Here is an 18590-nt window from a genome sequence, read left to right on the forward strand (position 1 = left end):
TCTTTTTATCTGTAACACTAATTACAGCAGCCCCACCCAACCACAGGTGGCCTCACTTATCTCCTGTAATAATCCTTCAGTTGTTCTCTCCTATGCATGACTGGATTTGTCATACGTGGATTTGTCATAAATTCTTGTTCAGAATCCAGGGATGATAAGGATGATTGATCTCGGCTCAGCTTGGCTTGCAAAATAGGCCTATGGCATGTGGATGTTTCCCCCACCTCCACCTCCACATTCCTTGGGGCAGGAGCTGGGCCAGAGCTAACCACAAGATGTATGTATTTTGAAATCCATGGAAAAAAGATAATATAACATCCTTAGCCCTGTTTAAAAATCTGAATATTATATGGGATTAAAAATGATAGAATAGCATTGCTTAAATGCCGAAAGTACTTACCCAGCATAACAAACTTGACATTACTATTTACTTAAGATTTATTTTTTAAATCTACTGTGTTTTCGTGAAAATAAGATCCTGTCTTATATTTTTCTGAACCCGGAAATAAGCGCTTGGCTTTATTGCCATGCATTCAAAAGCCCAATTGGTCTTATTATCATATGTCTTATTTTGGGGAAAACAGGGTAGTGTACTCTATGATTGTGGTATTCCAGTTCTAACCATAAGCAAAGGTTTGTTTTTATTTTCTTTATATGATGAAACAAAACTAAATCAATTCTCTAATCCCAATAATGACTATATCTAGTCATCTTCAACCATATAAAGTGTTGACCATATACAGTGGTCCCTCGATTTTCGCGGGTTCGAACTTCGAGGAAAGTCTATACCATGGTTTTTCAAAAATATTAATTAAAAAATACTTTGCGGATTTTTTCCCTATACCACGGTTTTTCCTACCCGATGACGTCATATGTCATCGCCAAACTTTCGTCTGCCTTTAATAAATATTTTTTTTAATAAACTTTAATAAATAAACATGGTGAGTAATAATCTGAATGGTTGCTAAGGGAATGGGAAATTGCAATTTAGGGGTTTAAAGTGTTAAGGGAAGGCTTGTGATACTGTTCATAGCCAAAAATAGTGTATTTACTTCCGCATCTCTACTTCGCGGAAATTCGACTTTCGCGGGCAGTCTCGGAACGCATCCCCCGCGAAAAGCGAGGGAACACTGTATAGTAAGCATACCACTACTTTTTCGTAGCATATTGCAGCTTTCAAACAAGAGAAAAAACACATCCAATTTTTATATAACCAGTAAAAATGTAAGATTCCCCTGAGCTGAGTGTGTCTCTTTGTAATTTTCTGGGCAAAACTATGAAAGAGGTGTGCTACTAGCTTCTTCTGGAATTGTTTTTTCCCCTTCATAGTCTAGCCTGTGGATGTAATGGGAGGCTAGCTTAAGCCCATACATCCTCTTTCCATTATTACATACACACATTCTTCAGAGGTCTAACCCTAATGAAAGCCAAACTATATAGGCAAAATTAACAGAGCACCTGTAAAAGATTGTTGGTGTTTTTCATTTACAGTGCATGACCCTTTGGCTATGCTTACTGGTAAATATTGAGGCATGATAGCTGAATGGCTTAATGGATATGGTTTCTGCATCAGTGATTTGAGTCGTAGCACTGCGTGTTGTGGTGAGCCCCCATCACTCCAATGGTGGGATTCAATTATTTTTTTACAACAGATTCTTTGGGCCTGGCTTATTTGGTTGTGGCTTGGTAGTCATGTCACTGGGTGGGTGTGGCTAGGTGGTCATGTGTCCGGGTGGGCATGGTTGGCTGATCATATCATCACGTGGGCATGGCTACATGCATAGTGACTACTCAGAGAGCTGGAAAAAGTAAATCACGACCAGTCCTCTCACTTATGACTGGAATAATGCCATATGTTAACAACAACAACAACAACAACTGGCAATCCCAATATATTTATAGAGGATCAGATTGGATACCATACATTAAGGCACTTAAGACCCATCTATGTCGCCAGGCATGGGGCAACTAGATCATGCCCCCTTCTTCTCTGACAGTCAAATGTTATGTATGGGTGTGATTGAGTAGACCGACTGTTTTTTATATAATGGGATTTTAGTTGACTGTTTTTAACTATTAGATTTGTATACATATTGTTTGTATTGCATGTTGTGAGCCCCTCTGGGTCCTCGGAGAGGGGCGGCATACAAGTCTAGTAAATTGAATTGAATTGAATTTTCCAGCAGTGGTTGGCTTCTATCCAGGTCAAGTATTCTAGGAAACCAAGAACTCAGTTTACAGTTAAGTATTTGCTTTGATGTCATGTTCTGGTTTTCCACAGTCAATTTTTAAGATAAAGGGAGCTTCTTACCTCTTTTGACTTGCTTGAGATTTTGAACTTTTGCTTTTTAAGTAACATTTATAAAGTTTCTATACATAGCACTAGCTGTTCAAGCAATCAAGAATCTCTGTTTATTATTTAGTGTCATGGTTATTTCACAATTTCTCTTTTTATACTGCAATTTATTTACTTTGAAAAAAGCTGGGCTTAATTTGTTTGTTTGTTTATTTATTTATTTATTTCTTCTATTTCTATGATGTCCAACTCCCGAAGGAATCTGGGCGGCTTGTTCTCAGCTCCTTTCCCCAGGCTTATTAAACCTGCAGCTGCTTTAACTTAACATTACAGTGATCCCTCGATTTTCACGAAACGCTATATCGCGATTTTTCAAAAAATATTAATTAAAAATATTTTCCCACCCGATGACGTCACTCTCTTCCTTTCTCATCTTTCTTTCTCTCTCTCTTTCTCTATCTTGCTTCTTCCTCTCTCACACTCTCTTCCTCCCTCTCTCATCTCTTTCTTTCCTTCTCTCTCTTTCTCTATCTCTCCCCCTCTTGCTCTCGAGTGGCGGGCGGCGGGCGAGCGGCGGGCAGCAGCGAGGAGCCGAAGATTGGGGTTTCCCCTTTGCGTGGGCGGTGGGGAAGACCCAGGGAAGGTTCCTTCGGCCGCCCAGCAGCTGATCTGCTCGGCAGCGCCGCAGCAGCGAGGAGCCGAAGATCGGGGTTTCCCCTTTGCGTGGGCGGCGGGGGAACCCCGATCTTTGGCTCCTCGCTGCTGCGGCGCTGCCGAGCAGATCAGCTGCTGGGCGGCCGAAGGAACCTTCCCTGGGTCTTCCCCGCCGCCCACGCAAAGGGGAAACCCCGATCTTCGGCTCCTCGCTGCTGCGGCGCTGCCGAGCAGATCAGCTGCTGGGCGGCCGAAGGAACCTTCCCTGGGTCTTCCCAGGTGCGGAAGTAAAAACACCATCTGCGCATGCGCGGCCATGGAAAAAAAGGGCGCGCATGCGCAGATGGTGTTTTTACTTCCGCACCACTATATCGCGAAAAATCAATTATCGCAAGGGGTCTTGGAACGGAACCCTCGCGATAATCGAGGGATCACTGTACTTGTTTCAGCATCGAAAGCAGAAAATGAAACATTTCTCATACATAAAACACACTTGCTGAGGTTGTGAAGACACTTATTCAAATGAAATTTGATTTATTTACTGTTGATGTTTAAGTTCTTTTTTAATAATTGTATTATTGTATTTTATTTTTTTTGAAAATAAATTTATTGAATATATATACAGTGAACCCTCGAGTTTCGCGTCCTCAAGGATCGCGAAAGGGCTATTTCGCTAGTTTGCAACCCGGAAGTAAACTCCACCATCTGCGCATGCGTGCCCTTCCACGCATGCGTAGATGGTGGAGTTTCCCCGCTGGGCAGAGGCTTCCCTGGGTCTTCCCCCTCTTGCCCCGGTAAGACCCCAGCGGCGGTGGGCTGGAGCGCAAGCTTGGGGCACCCTAGCTCCGCTTCCCAGCTGGGAAGCGGAGCCGGCAACAGCGTGGGCGGGCGGGCGGCACGCGCGAGCTTGGGGCAGCCTAGCTCCGCTCCCCAGCTGGGAAGCGGATCTAGGGAGTCCCCACCGCGCGCGCGTTGCTGGGGAAAGCGCGCGCGCTTGGGAACATCCCAGCTTCGCTCCCCAGCTGGGAAGCGGATCTAGGGAGTCCCCACCGCGCGCGCATTGCTGGGGAAAGCGCGCGCGCTTGGGAACATCCCAGCTTCGCTCCCCAGCTGGGAAGCGGATCTAGGGAGTCCCCACCGCGCGCGCGTTGCTGGGGAAAGCGCGCGCACTTGGGAACATCCCAGCTTCGCTCCCCAGCTGGGAAGCGGATCTAGGGAGTCCCCACCGCGCGCGTGTTGCTGGGGACTCCCTAGATCCGCTTCCCAGCTGGGGAGCAAAGCTGGGATGTTCCCAAGCGCGCGCGCTTTCCCCAGCAACGCGCGCGCGGTGGGGACTCCCTAGATCCGCTTCCCAGCTGGGGAGCGAAGCTGGGATGTTCCCAAGCGAGCGGGCACCCAGGGAAGCCGTTGCGTGAGCAACGGGGTGGGCGGGCGAAGGGCGGGCGGCAGTAGAAGCAAAAACACCATCTGCGCAAGCGCAGATGGTGTTTTTACTTCCGCACCGCTACTTCGCTAAAAATCGATCATCGCGTGGGGTCCTGGAACGGAACCCTCGCGATGATCGAGGGTTCACTGTATTAAAAACAGGGTACAGAAAGGCAAAAGGGATATATATACTATACATTCTAACATTTATAATTTACTTATAAAGTACACGTAGGTGGGGAGGAAGAAAAGAGAAAAGGTAGGGGGTTGGGGAAGAAGGGAAAGATATACAGTGGTCCCTCGACTTGCGCGTTCTCGATTAGCGCGAAACGCTGCAACGCGGTTTTTCAAAAAATATTATTTAAAAAAATAAAATATTAAAAAATAAATTTTTTTTTATTCTGTTCCCTGAATGGAGACCGCCGGCCGCTCAATCGGGCCGGCAGGGAACAGAATGGAGCCTTCCGCGGCGGGGCTGGTAAGGGGGGGAGCCGAGGGGGGAGCCGAGCCCAGCCCCGTGGCATTCGCTTTCCTCCCGCCGGCAGCCGACTGATCGTGGGCTCCTTCGCAACCTCGGAGAGCTTCCTGGTTTTCGTGAGCTTTCATGCCCCGGAAGCTCTCCGAGGTTGCGAAGGAGCCCACAATCAGTCTCGGCTGCGGGTGGGAGGAAGGCGAATCCCCCGTGGGCTCCGTTACATCTTCCGCTGCCAGCCAGGCCATGCTGGCGGCAGCGGAACAATCGCTGGCTGTCAACTTTTCTTTTTAAAACTGGGCAGGAGCTGACTTGCCTCCCCAGTGCTAAAAAGAAAAGTTGACAGCCAGCGCTACGACTGACGGAATGCTGAGCCTCCCGGTGGAAGGCTGCCGCTTGGCCGGGGAGGCTCGGCCGAAAGGGGCTGGAGCGGCAGAGCCGAGCACGCCTTCCGCCCGGGAAGTCCTGCCCCTTCATCCCCTTCCCTCGCCCCTGTGGTCGGCGCGGATGAAAGGGCAGGACTCCCTGGGTGGAAGGCGTGCTCGGCTCTGCCGCTCCAGCCCCTTTCGGCCGAGCCTCCCTAGCCAAGCGACTGCCTTCCGTCGCAGTGGGGAACATCGGCGCAGGAGGCAGGAGAGGACCGGGCGACCGGAGAAGCAGCGCTGCCGCCGCCACGCCTGGCTCGACTTCCCTGGCTGCTTGGCCGGGGAGGCTCGGCCGAAAGGGGCTGGAGCGGCAGAGCCGAGCATGCCTTCCGCCCGGGAAGTCCTGCCCCTTCATCCCCACCCCTCGCCCCTGTGGCCGGCTCATCCAGGGGGGCGTGTGTGGACTGGCAAGCGGCAAGCGGGAAGACCAAGGGAAGGTTCCTTCAGCCACCCAACACCTGATCCGCTCCGCAGCGCGGCAGCAGCGAGGAGCCGAAGATGGGGTTTCCCCTTTGCCTTTACCCCATCTTCGGCTCCTCGCTGCTTCCGCGCTGCGGAGCAGATCAGCTGTTGGGCGGCTGAAGGAATCTTCCCTTGGTCTTCCCCGCCGCCCACACGCAAACTCCACCATCTGCGCATGTGCGGCCATGAAAAAAATGGCGCACATGCGCAGATGGTGGTTTTACTTCCGCATCCAATATAACGCGGAAATCGGTTAGCGCGGGAGGTCTTGGAACGTAACCCCCGCGCTAACCGAGAGATCACTGTATAAGGGGAAGGGGGGTAGGAAATTGGAGCAAAAGGGGAGTGGTAAGAAGAGAAGGCCAGAGTTAAAGCTGGGTCTTTAATGGTTTGCGGCCTGTGATTTGAGCCCATAGTTGGTGTAAATTTCCCTAAAGTTTTATCCATATGTTTTGGATGTAATTTTTAGTGCCAATACGTATCAGTGGTTTAAGGGTTTGTTTTCTTTGTAATTTTGAAGTTCGTGTCGATCGATGTTTACAGTTTGTCGTTTCAATTTGATGTTATGATTTGTGATGTAGGTTGCTAGTTTTTCAAGTTGTTTTTGTTGGATATTTTTCTTGATGGATAATTTTTAAGTACAGTGAACCCTCGAGTTTCGCGTGTTCAAGTATCGCGAAAGGGCTATTTCGCGAGTTTTCAACCAGGAAGTAAACTCCACCATCTGCGCATGCGTGCCCTTCCACGCATGCATAGATGGTGGAGTTTCCCCGCCGGGCAGAGGCTTCCCTGGGTCTTCCCCCTCTTGCCCCCGTAAGACCCCAGCGGCGGCGCCAGCTGGGGAAAGCGCGCGCGTTTGGGGACTCCCTAGATCCGCTCCCCAGCTGGGGAGCGGATCTAGGGAGTCCCCAAACGTGCGCGCTTTCCCCAGCAATGCGCGCGCTTTCCCCAGCAACGCGCGCGCGGTGGGGACTCCCTAGATCCGCTCCCCAGCTGGGGAGCGGATCTAGGGAGTCCCCAAACGCGCACGCTTTCCCCAGCAACGCGCGCGCGGTGGGGACTCCCTAGATCCGCTCCCCAGCTGGGGAGTGGATCTATGGAGTCCCCAAACGCGCGCGCTTTCCCCAGCAACGCGCGCGCTTTCCCCAGCAACACGCGCGCGGTGGGGACTCCCTAGATCCACTCCCCAGCTGGGGAGCGGATCTAGGGAGTCCCCAAACGCGCGCGCTTTCCCCAGCAACGCGCGCGCTTTCCCCAGCAACGCGCGCGCGGGTGGGGACTCCCTAGATCCGCTCCCCAGCTGGGGAGTGGATCTAGGGAGTCCCCAAACGCGCGCGCTTTCCCCAGCAACGCGCGCGCTTTCCCCAGCAACGCGCGCGCGGTGGGGACTCCCTAGATCCACTCCCCAGCTGGGGAGCGGATCTAGGGAGTCCCCAAACGCGCGCGCTTTCCCCAGCAACGCGCGCGCTTTCCCCAGCAACGCGCGCGCGGTGTGGACTCCCTAGATCCGCTCCCCAGCTGGGGAGCGGATCTAGGGAGTCCCCAAACACGCGCGCTTTCCCCAGCAACGCGCGCGCGGTGGGGACTCCCTAGATCCGCTCCCCAGCTGGGGAGTGGATCTATGGAGTCCCCAAACGCGCGCGCTTTCCCCAGCAACGCGCGCGCTTTCCCCAGCAACGCGCGCGCGGTGGGGACTCCCTAGATCCACTCCCCAGCTGGGGAGCGGATCTAGGGAGTCCCCAAACGCGCGCGCACCCCAGGCGCGAGCAACGGGGTGGGCGGGCGAAGGGCGGGCGGCAGTGGAAGCAAAAACACCATCTGCGCACGCGCAGATGGTGTTTTTACTTCCGCACCGCTACTTCGCTAAATATCGATCATCGCGTGGGGTCCTGGAACGGAACCCTCGCGATGATCGAGGGTTCACTGTAATTCCTTTTTTTTAACCAGAGGTGCCATTTGTCCCATGCTTTGTAGAAATCTGTCTCATCCTTGTTTTGCAGTTCCATTGTTAGCTTGGACATTTCTGCACATTCCATTATTTTAATCAAAAGTGATAGAACGGTTGGGTTTTTTTCTTGTTTCCAGAATTGTGCATACAAGATCCTTGCGGCTGTAATAATGTGAATTATAATATATCTGTTTTCTTTACTAAGGTTTTGTCTTATGATTCCTAATAAAAATAGTTCGGGTTTTGCATGGATGATCTGAGAAGTAATTTGTTCTAGCATAGTTTTGATTTTATACCAATATTTTTGGGTGGTTTCACATGTCCACCATATGTGGTAGTATGTACCTGGTTTTTCCCTGGACTTCCAACATAGTGGTGATAGGTTTGGATACATTTTTGCAAGTCTAGCAGGTGGCAAGTGCCATCTGTAGAACATTTTATAATGATTTTCCTTATATGAGGTTGCCATCGTTAGTTTATAGTTAACAGTCCAAATTTTTTCCCATTCGTTTAAATAAATTGTGTACCCAAAATTTTGTGACCACGCTGTATTATTGTATTTTTATTGCTATAAGCCGCTCTGATTCCTACGGGATTGTGTGAGAAAACTCTTCATTAAATACAAAATGTGGTAAATCAGAATTTTTAGGTAAATCTCTGAATCAAGACTGAATTTTTTTTTTTTTAAATATCTTATTCATATCTCTTTCCTTTCTGTAAGTTATAGTAAGGAAACACTAGTAAGGACTAACTGACATATAAAATCAGACTCTGAGAAAGATATGGAGCTGTGGGACCATGACTTCTCCAATCCAAATAGCAAGATCGGAAATAAAGAAAACTGATTATGATAAAAGGATAAATGTCATATCAAATCATGAAATCCGGTTGTCATATCGTAGAGATGCTGTTTGATGTAGTATGTTAATTATACTCACTGGGAAAAAATCTAATGAGGCCTACCTGTGTAGAACAGAAAAGGTTTATAAATTACAAGAAGTTTCCCTAGTAGACTTTTCAATTTTTTTGTAGCACAAACAACAAAAAGATTTTTGAGATCTACTATATTGGTCCAATGTACCTGGGACAAAAGCTAATAAAGGTATGTGCTGATTTGAGTACATAATAGCTCATAGAATAGAAAAAATCAATAGAGACACTATTTTGAATCTATATCCCATCCCTCACTGGCCCATAAATCATAAATCAGTACACAATGACACAACATCCCAATGTTACACAACCATTCATTTAGGACAGTGATGGCGAACATATGGCACGGGTGCCCCACATGTAGCAGGCAAAGCCATACCTGCTATCACACAAGCTGTTACCGTAGCTCAGCTCTAGTGTGCTTGTGCATACCGGCCAGCTGTTTTTCGGCTTCCAGAGAGTCTCTGGGAGGATGGGGAAAGGTATTTTTCCTTCTGGAGCCTGGGGAGGGCGAAAAACCAGCCTACTGAGCCCACCAGAGTTTGGGAAATGGACTATTTCTGTCCTCCAGAGGGCACGGGGGCAGGGGAGGCCATTTTCACTGTCCCCAGGCATTGAATTATGGGTGTGGGCACTCGCACATGCACGATAGCACATGCACACTCCCTTTCGGCAGCTGAGGACCTAGGATTTCTGAGCAGTTGCTAGCCAGGATAATACATTAGTGCAGTTTTTCCCAACCTTGGCAACTTGAAGATATTTGGACTTCAACTCCCAGAATTCCCCAGCCAGCGAATGCTGGCTGGGGAATTCTGGGAGTTGAAGTCCAGATATCTTCAAGTTCCCAAGGTTGGGAAACACTGCATTAGTGCACTGAATCCCACTACTGGTACATTCCACCTGTGTAGGAAAGATATCTTCTAATGGTTGGTTCATTTCTCTTTTTCTCAGAATGATGGCTTCCACGGGATTATTTTCTTCACCACTAGAGGAATTTTAGAAAAAGTGCTCTGACCCATTTAGCTTCTTTCAGCTTCTCCACATTAAATAACTTGGCCTTTAGAGAACAGGCTTGTGGCAGACAAACCATCATGTCACATATATCCACCGGTTCACGTCAACCGATATCACATTTTATGCAATAAATTCAATATTGCTTATCTTCATAGCCTGTTTTGATTTATTCAGAGCTATTTGCATGGATATAATTTTTCACAATGGCAGGGCATTATCTTGTGGTATTACGTGGGACCCCCAGGAACTAGACAAGTGTTCTCTAGATTAACATCTACCATCTGCACGCTTCACCCATCTCCAGCTCAATTTCCATATGATGTTGGGTTTACTATGATCCTTTGAATCTGGGAGACTATCATAGCATTTTTATGGGAAGTGGTTTGAAAGAGAATAACGGATGGAAGGACAAGGAATAACGGAAGCTGAGCAAGGAGAGATTCAACCTGGAAGTGAGGAGAAACTTTTTGATGAGAGCAATCAAGCAGTGGAACAGCTTGCCAGTGGAAGTTGTGAGAGCCCCAACACTTGCGATTGAGAGACTGGACTGCCTTCTGTCTCAAATGGTGTAGAAACTCCTGTTTGAGCAGGGGGTTAGACTAAATGACCTACAGGGTCCCTTCCAACTCTTAATAATAAACCTAAATCTAAAAACCTGGATGAGATTAGCACCTAAGGTATTTTAATAAAGTACTGCTACAGAGCTCTGCACACCAAGACAACTAGACAAGTGTTTCCCAACCTTGGCAACTTGAAGATATCTGGACTTCAACTCCCAGAAGTCCTATCACCCATTTCCTTCCACTTATGAATGCATGACTATAACTTGTTGCTTGTCTCTTTAAGATTTTTATTAATGTTGATTGTTTCCTCATTGCTTATGGGAATTCTGGGAGTTGAAGTCCACAAGTCTTAAAAGTTTCAAGTTTGAAGTTTGTAAAAAGTGTAGTCAGGGCCGCCGATAGATGGGTATTACTGGGAGGGGCGTACCGGGCCTGGGAAAATTGAATAATGGCGGGGGCCCGGCGCTTCTCCTGCTGAGCCCAGTCCTCTCCCGGTGGCTTTCGGCTCCTCCTGTCCTCCAGTCCCAGAGTAAAGCGTGCGGCGAAGGTAGGAGCCCCTTCGGGGTGGCGGTTGCAACTTGCGCTTGTGTTAAATTTTGTTTCTTTCCTAAGCAGCCTTCTGTGTAAAAAAATCCATTTGGGAACGAGTCGTTCCCAAATGGATTTTTTTACACAGAAGGCTGCTTAGGAAAGAAACAAAATTTAACACAAGCGCAAGTTGTAGGCTTCGCACGCGTGCGCCAGCGTCCCCCAAAAGGCCCCTCCCGCGCATCCTTTTCCAAGGGCGCGCACGAAGCCGCGGCCCCCCCCGCACCTCTAGCCCCCTCACGCCGCCGTGGCTACTCGCCGCTGCCCTCGCTCGCCCGTCTGCTCCGCCTCTCTTCCCTGCAAGCATTCTCACAGCGGGGGCCACCGCGCTCTCTCCATCTCCCTGCTAGCCTGCCCGGAGCATTCAAAGTAAGAGCGAAGGTTTTTCTTACTTTGAATTTTCCGGGTTGGGCTGGCAGCAGGGGATGGGGAGAGCGCGCATCAGCCCGCGCGCCCGACATTCCAGGCGCCGTCCCGGTGCGACGCCCCAGAGACCCCTGACCCCAGTTTCCTGGATTCCTGGTGGCGGCGACCGAGCCGTGAGGCGTCAGGGGCCCGGCCAAATTTAAAAATGGGGGGGGTTGCCAGCCCCCTGGGCCCTGGCGCCCGCAGTAATTTGTGCCCAGTGAGCACAGGCGCAGTACCGGCCCTCTCTTGCCGGCCGCCTGCCTAACCAACGGGAGCGGGACTCATTTGCAAGAAAAAGGCACGCCCAGGACTCGAAGCTCCGACGGAGCGTTTGGCAGCGCGATCCTCCCGGAATAAAGTAAAGTGCGTGGCGAAGGTCGGAGCCCCTGCCGGCGTTGGGGAACGAGGCTTGGGCGGCCGGGTGCTCGCCTCATCCGGGCCCGGTCCGGCAGAGTAGTTTGCTTTTGCACCCCGTCTCGAGCTCCGTTGGTGCCAACCCGGCCCTCCCCACTTCAGAGAGAGGGGGGAGAAAGAGAGAGAGAGAGAAAGGGATGGAAAGAAAGGGAGGGGGAGAGAGAGAGAGAGAGAGATAAAAAGAGAAAGAGAGAGGGAGGGAGAGAAAGATATAGAAAAAGATAAAGAGAGAGGGGGAGAGAAAGAGAGAGAAAGGGAGAAAGGGAGATAAAAAGAGGGGGGAAAAGAGAGAAAGAGAGATAAAAAGAGGAAGAGAGAGGGAGGGAGAGAAAGAGATAGAAAGAGACCGAGGGGGAGAGAAAGAGAGAGAGAAAGGGAGAAAGAAAGAAAGAGAGAGAGAGAGAAAGAGAGAGGGATGGAGAGAAAGAGAAAAAGAGAGAAAGGGAGATAAAAAGAGAGAAAAAGAGAGAGAGAGAGATAAAAAGAGAAAGAGAGAGGGAGGGAGAGAAAGAGATAGAAAGAGACAAAGAGAGAGGGGGAGAGAAAGAGAGAGAGAAAAAGAGAGAAAGGAAGATAAAAAGAGAAGAGAGAGAGATAAAGAGGAAGAGAGAGGGAGGGAGAGAAAGAGATAGAAAGATACAAAGAGAGAGGGGGAGAGAAAGATAGAGAGAAAAAGAGAGAGAGAGATAAAAAGAGAAAGAGAGAGGGAGGGAGAGAAAGAGATAGAAAGAGACAAAGAGAGAGGGGGAGAGAAAGAGAGAGAGAAAAAGAGAGAAAGGAAGAGAAAAAGAGAAGAGAGAGAGAGATAAAGAGGAAGAGAGAGGGAGGGAGAGAAAGAGATAGAAAGAGACAAAGAGAGAGGGGGAGAGAAAGAGAAAAGAGAGAGAGAGAGATAAAAAGAGAAAGAGAGAGGGAGGGAGAGAGAGAAAGAGATAGAAAGAGACAAAGAGAGAGAGGGAGAGAAAGAGAGAGAGAAAAAGAGATAAAGGGAGATAAAAAGAGGGAGAGAAAGAGAGAGAAAGAGAAAGAAAGAGAGAAGGGGAGAGAGGGAGAGAAAGAGATAGATAAAGTGAAAGAGAGAGGGTGGGAGAGAGATAGAAAGAAAGAGAGGGGGGAGAGACAAAAGAGAGAAAGAGATATAAAGAGAAAGAGAGAGAAAGGGAGACAAAAAGAGAAAGAGAGGGAGAGAAAGAGATAAAAAGAGAAAGAGAAAAAGAGAGAGAAAGGGAGAGAAAAAGAGAGAAAGAGAGAAAAAGAGAGAGAGAGAGAGAAAAGCAGGTGGGGGAGCACACCTATTTTGCCAGCCCTCGGATGGGCCATAGGGATCTGGTGTATGTGGAGGGAGGGGTCCCCAGCTTCTGTTCTGCAGAGGGGAAGCCAAAGCCCCCGCATGGGTTATGCAGAGTGCCAGTGTTTGGGGCAAGGTGGGGGGTGGGGGTCTTCCTTAACCCCCATTTCTTTAGTGGGGCTAAGAGGCCTGCCTAGCAGGGCTGGTGTGTTGCTGAAGGTCTTGTCGAGGGAGACCAGTGGAGCCCCCCCCCCCCGGCTCCCATCCCCAGGGAAGGGCGTTCTGGCATCACTACCACTGGGGAGGGAGGGAGGGAGGAAAAGAAAGAGAATAGAAAAAAGAAAAGAAAGAAAAAGAAAAAAGAAAGAGAAAGAGAAAGAAAGAAAGAGGAAGGAAGGGGATGGGGCAGGAGGGAGGAAAGAAGGAAGGAAAATAAAAAAGAGAGAAAAAAGAAAGAAAAAGAGAAGGAAGGAAGGAAGGAAGAAGGGAGGGGGGGGCAGACACTTAGGCTGTATGGGGCCCCAAAATTCCTGATGGCGGCCCTGAGTGTAGTGGTTGTACAAACCCTATGGCAATCATTAACTGTTATACCTCAGAGTTCCTGACAAATGTATCTTTTATTTTATGTACATTGAGAGCACATGCACCAAAGACAAATTCCTTGTGTGTCCAATCACACTTGGCCAATAAAAAGAAAAAAGAAAAAAAAAGAATGTTTAAGGATAATGGCAAAGGGAATATTTTTTTTAACTAATCAAGGAGAATATTTTTAAATATCAGCTTGCTTTAGCTGGCAAATTTTCTCCGATTTTTGCAGGTCCTGCAACTCCAAGAAACCTCTAGCTCGTTTAGGGTCACTACAAGAGATCGCTGGTCCTTTGCTCCTCTCCACACCCGACGTGAGGAGTTAGTTACTAATCCATCAGTTACCGGTAATTACCTGCAAGAGGCAGTGGCCGACCTCGGAGTGTTCACCCAAGCTGACATTGTAGACCTGGCGCTCGAAGACTGGCTCGTTGTCGTTGGCATCCGCGACGGCGACGCTCACCAGGCACGAGGCTGAGAGGGGAGGCGCGCCCAAGTCCCGGGCCAGCGCCCACAGCTGCACCAGCGCCTCGCGCTCGCGATCCAGCGCGGCTCGGAGACTCAGGAGGCCGCTGAGTGGGTCGAGGCGGAAAAGCGCGCCGTGGGGCTGAAAGGGGGCCAATGCGTAGCGCACCTGGCTGTTGCGCGAGCTGGGCTCGTCAGCGTCTGAGGCGCTGAGGCGCAAGACCACCGCGCCGGGCAAGGCGGCTTCGGAGACGGTGGCTCGGTAGCGAGGCTGCGCGAATGCGGGCGCCTCGTCGTTCAGGTCGGCCACGCGGAGGGCCAGCAAGCGGCGCGAGGAGAGCGGCGGCACGCCGGCGTCGACGGCCGTCAAGCGAAGTTCGTACGCCTCGCGGGTCTCCCGGTCTAAGGGGCCTTCCACGCACAGGAAGTAGACGCCGCCGTCGCCTCTTCGCAGTGAAAAGGCCCCTTCGCCGCCTTCCAGGCTCAAAGTCACGCCGCCGCCGCCGTCGAAGGGCTGTTGGTCGGGGTCGGAGACAGACACTCGGGCTACGTAGTCCCCCGCCCGCGCCCCTTCGGAGACTCCGGCGCCGGCCTCAGTGAGATACAGCAGCTGAATGACAGGCGGGTTGTCGTTCACGTCCAAGACTTCCACGGAGACCCAGGCGGTCGCCATTTCGGGCTGGGCGCCGCCGTCGCGCGCTTCCACAGCCAGGTGGTGGCTAGCACGCAGCTCGCGGTCCAGCGGCCGACGCAAACGGAGCAGCCCGCTGCGCTCGCCCACCTCGAAGTAAGCCGGCGCGGAAGAGTCTCCCTGGCGGCGGCTGAGGGCGTAACGGACCTCCCCGTTGACACCCAGATCCGGGTCGGTGGCGAAAACCCGACACACCGACATCCCCGCGGGCGCGTCTTCCCGTAGGCGGGCTCGGTACTCCCGTTGCCCAAAAGTGGGAGCGTTGTCGTTTTCATCCAGCACGTAGATCTCTACCCGGAGGCGTCCGCTCCGGCGAGGGCTGCCCCCGTCCCAAGCCTCGATCAACAACTGATGGGTAGCTGCCTGCTCCCGATCCAGCCGCCTCAGCAAGAGCAGATCCAAAGGGTCGGAGGGAGCGCCGTAGCGCACTCGGAAAAACGGATTCTCCTCCTCCTCCGCGGAGCCGTCGGGCAGCAAAGAGTAGCCCCAGATGCCAAAGCTCCCCTCGTCAAGATCGCGCGCAGCGGGCAAGCGGAAAGCGCTGCCGGGCGGGCTGAGCTCGGACACGCTGAGTCGCGCTGACTCCCGAGGGAAGCTGGGAGCGTGGTCGTTCACGTCGACCACGGCGATTTCCACCTGCACGATCGCCCCGCTCGGCGTGGCCGCCGCGAAGCTATAACGTGCCGTCCGCTCGCGGTCCAGGGGCCTGGCGGTGACGATGAGGCCGGTGTCCGGGTGCACGTGGAAATCCGCGAACAGGGCGGACTCCCCGCTACCTTCCGAGAAGAAAAACCCGGCGGGGTGGGCTTCCCCGGGCGGCAGCCCTGCGCTGATGTCCCCCACCAGAGTGTCAGCCGGCAGTTCTTCCTCCACTTGCAAGCTGAGCTTGTACACCTGGGCTGAACACTCCCCCGCAATGCATAATAGGCAAAGCCATAGTGGGATCGGCCATCTCCCGATGGGTCGACCCCTTGTCTTCCTCCATCTCTTCCTGGTTTTCAAGGCAAGCTCCATGCTCACCTCAATCTCTTTGCTTCAGCGACACACACCGATGAAACTTTTCTCCCCGGAGTGCATTAAACACTCTGCCCATAGGAGCACTTGCAGCTCTTCCAAATCAGTGCTTCTCCTTAGCCTTTTCCTCTTCCACACACTCAGCCCTCCCGGTAGCCTAGGCTCCGTGCATTCTTGGGGTCACAGACTGCATTCACCCATAAAACTCTGCCTAAGAAAAACTGGTGTGGTTGGGCAAGACATCTGACTTGACTGCTGCTTTCTGATGCTGCTGCAGCAGTCTTCCTTTCCCAACCCATCCCTCTGGGATGCTAACACCCCCCCTACCCCATGTGATGAGGCCATGGGTGGGTAGCGAGGGGCTTAGCCCCAATTAACCAATCTATTGCAGCCTTGCTGGACGCTAGCTTACTCAGCTATCTTTGAAACAAGATTTTAAGATTTAATTTTAATTCATCCATTCCCACCTTTCAAGGGAAGCTGTATAGTGCAGCTGTATAGTACAATCTTCGGAGATGGGCGGCATACAAATCTAATAAATTATTAATTATTATTATTGTTAAAGCATACTTTCCCTAACAATTAGGTTCTTCAATTTATATGTTGGGATACTATTGTTCAGGATTTTAATCTCTTACCTACATTTTTTTTCTTTTCATCACTTTAAACTACACTGCTCAAAAATAAATAAATAAAGGGAACACTCAAATAACACATCCTAGATCTGAATGAATGAAATATTCTCATTGAATACTTTGTTCTGTACAAAGTTGAATGTGCTGACAACAAATTGAAATTGATTGTCAATCAGGGTTACTTCCTAAGTGGACAGTTTGATTTCACAGAAGTTTGATTTACTTGGAGTTATATTCTGTTGTTTAAGTGTTCTCTTTATTTTTTTGAGCAGTATATTTTAAGCCAACCCTCAGTATCCTTTGCTGAATTGATTTTAAGATGCTCTCCTCTCATCTTAGTAGGTCTTTATATTTCTTTCAGATGTTTCTCTCTATTTTTTTTCACTTTATCTTTGCAAAACTTGGAAGTCTCCAAAAACTATTGTTTTGAGTGATGATAGGTAAGCTAAATGAAGAACTACAACTAACTGTCTGAATATAATAATTAGAATGAATGACGAGCAGTGGATGTATATATATTTTATAGAAAACTACAATGACCTGTTTATGTTTGATATATATCCAGTACTTATTAAATAGATAATTGCAGTAACAATAAACATTTTTATAATACTTTCAGGACTTTAAAGTGTTTTGTTTGTTTTATCTGATTTTACCCTTATAACAAAATAAGAATGATCACATCTTCTACTCTAGACTGAAATCTTACATAAGGTCATTTCACAACAGAAGAGTCATACTTATGCCTTCCAATATATAGCTCAAACTTTATAATACTATTATTATTTTGTCCCTGTCATTTTTACCTACTCTTATAGAACATAGATTAGATTTCTGAAGTTAAAAGTTGTGATGGATACATTTAGTTTCATAATTCCTTATGTTTTTAAAAAGTGATTATCAGAGAAAATTATGACTATTTAAAGATTTGGAGATTTAGGTGTTTGGAATTTAGCTTTCTCTATAATCACTTTTATAATACTGTATTTTTCAGAGTATAAGATGCACCGGGCTTTAAGAATTAGAAGTGGAAAACAAGGAAAAAAGTATTCTGAACCAAATGGTGTAGTAATATTATATTTAATAAAATACCAGTGTAGCAGAATACTTTTTACAAACATGTATAGTTTTTACAACTATGTACACTTTTTACAAACTTTAAACTTGAGCCAGCAATGTGCAGCGGCAGGCAAAAAAGCCAATGCAATCCTAAATTGCACTAACAGAGGGTACATTCTAGGACTAGGGAGGTACTAATACCATTCTTGAAAGCCCTAGTTAGACCACACCTAGAGTACTGCATTCAGTTTTGGTCACCACACTACAAAAAAGATATTGAAACTCTAGAGAAAGTACAAAGTAGCCTTCCAATACTTGAGGGCTGGCATAGAGAAGAGGGGTTCAGGCTGTTTTCCAAAGCACCAGAAAGCCAGACAAGAAACAATGGATGGAAGTTGACAAAAGAGAGGTTCAACCTAGAAATAAGGAGGAATTTTCTGATGGTGAGAGCAATTAACCAGTGGAATGGCTTGCCTGCAGATGTTGTGAATGTTCCAATACTTGAGACTTTCAAGAGCAGATTGGACTGCCATTTGTCTGGAATGGTGTAGGGTCCCCTGCTTGAGCAAGGAATTAGACTAGATGACCTACAGGGCCCCTTCCAATATGGATGGATGGATGGATGGATGGATAGATAGATTTTTGTTGTTAACTATTATTAAAATAAATCATTATTATTAAAAGCCAAATTTGTTATAAACCTTTAATAAAAGCGTGAAAACACCAATCTTGTATATTTTGTACTGGAGTAGGCTCTAATTTACACCACCGGTTTGCTTCCTCCTGTGCTGTGTGGGTGCATGCACATTACCCACTGCATACATGCGCAGTGCTGAAAACCAAGCTTCTGCACATGCGCAGAAGCCAAAAACAAAATGGCGACTCCTATGGTGACGCCATTAGAGCCAGTTCGGGGGGGTGGACAACTGGCTATCGCTCCAGTTTGGCGAGCAGGGGGAAATTCCTGCTCCCGTTTCTATAGAACCAGTCTGAACTAGGCGCAATCAACCTCTGTTTTGTACTCATCAGAGATAGATCTCCCAGTTTCCCCTGTCATGTTTCAGGATAGAATTTGTTTAAATAAACTTTCCAGCAAGCTATGATCACATATAACTGGACAGAGCTAATATAAACAGGGCTAATACCGTATATTATAATTCTTATAATATTAAGAATTTTAGAATTACGTGGCTGCATTTTCTCACAGTTTCCATTACATTCACTTCATCTGACAAATTTTTATAGGTTAGG

General features: G+C 48.9%; 1 protein-coding gene across 1 annotated transcript in view; it reads right to left on the reverse strand.

Annotated features, from left to right (window-relative positions):
* The window catches only part of LOC139170643 (protocadherin-23-like), a 67931-nt gene extending 52286 nt beyond the window's left edge, over window positions 1-15645 (reverse strand). The window contains exons 1-2 of the mRNA XM_070758134.1: window positions 13821-15645; window positions 1148-1173 (exon numbers count right to left, since the gene is read on the reverse strand). Coding sequence (XP_070614235.1) covers window positions 1148-1173; window positions 13821-15645 — 1851 coding nt within the window. The remainder of the gene's footprint in view (window positions 1-1147; window positions 1174-13820) is intronic.
* Window positions 15646-18590: the final 2945 nt, after the last annotated feature.

Source organism: Erythrolamprus reginae, chromosome 7 (genome assembly GCF_031021105.1).
Source record: "Erythrolamprus reginae isolate rEryReg1 chromosome 7, rEryReg1.hap1, whole genome shotgun sequence".
Taxonomy (NCBI): Eukaryota; Metazoa; Chordata; class Lepidosauria; order Squamata; family Dipsadidae; genus Erythrolamprus; species Erythrolamprus reginae.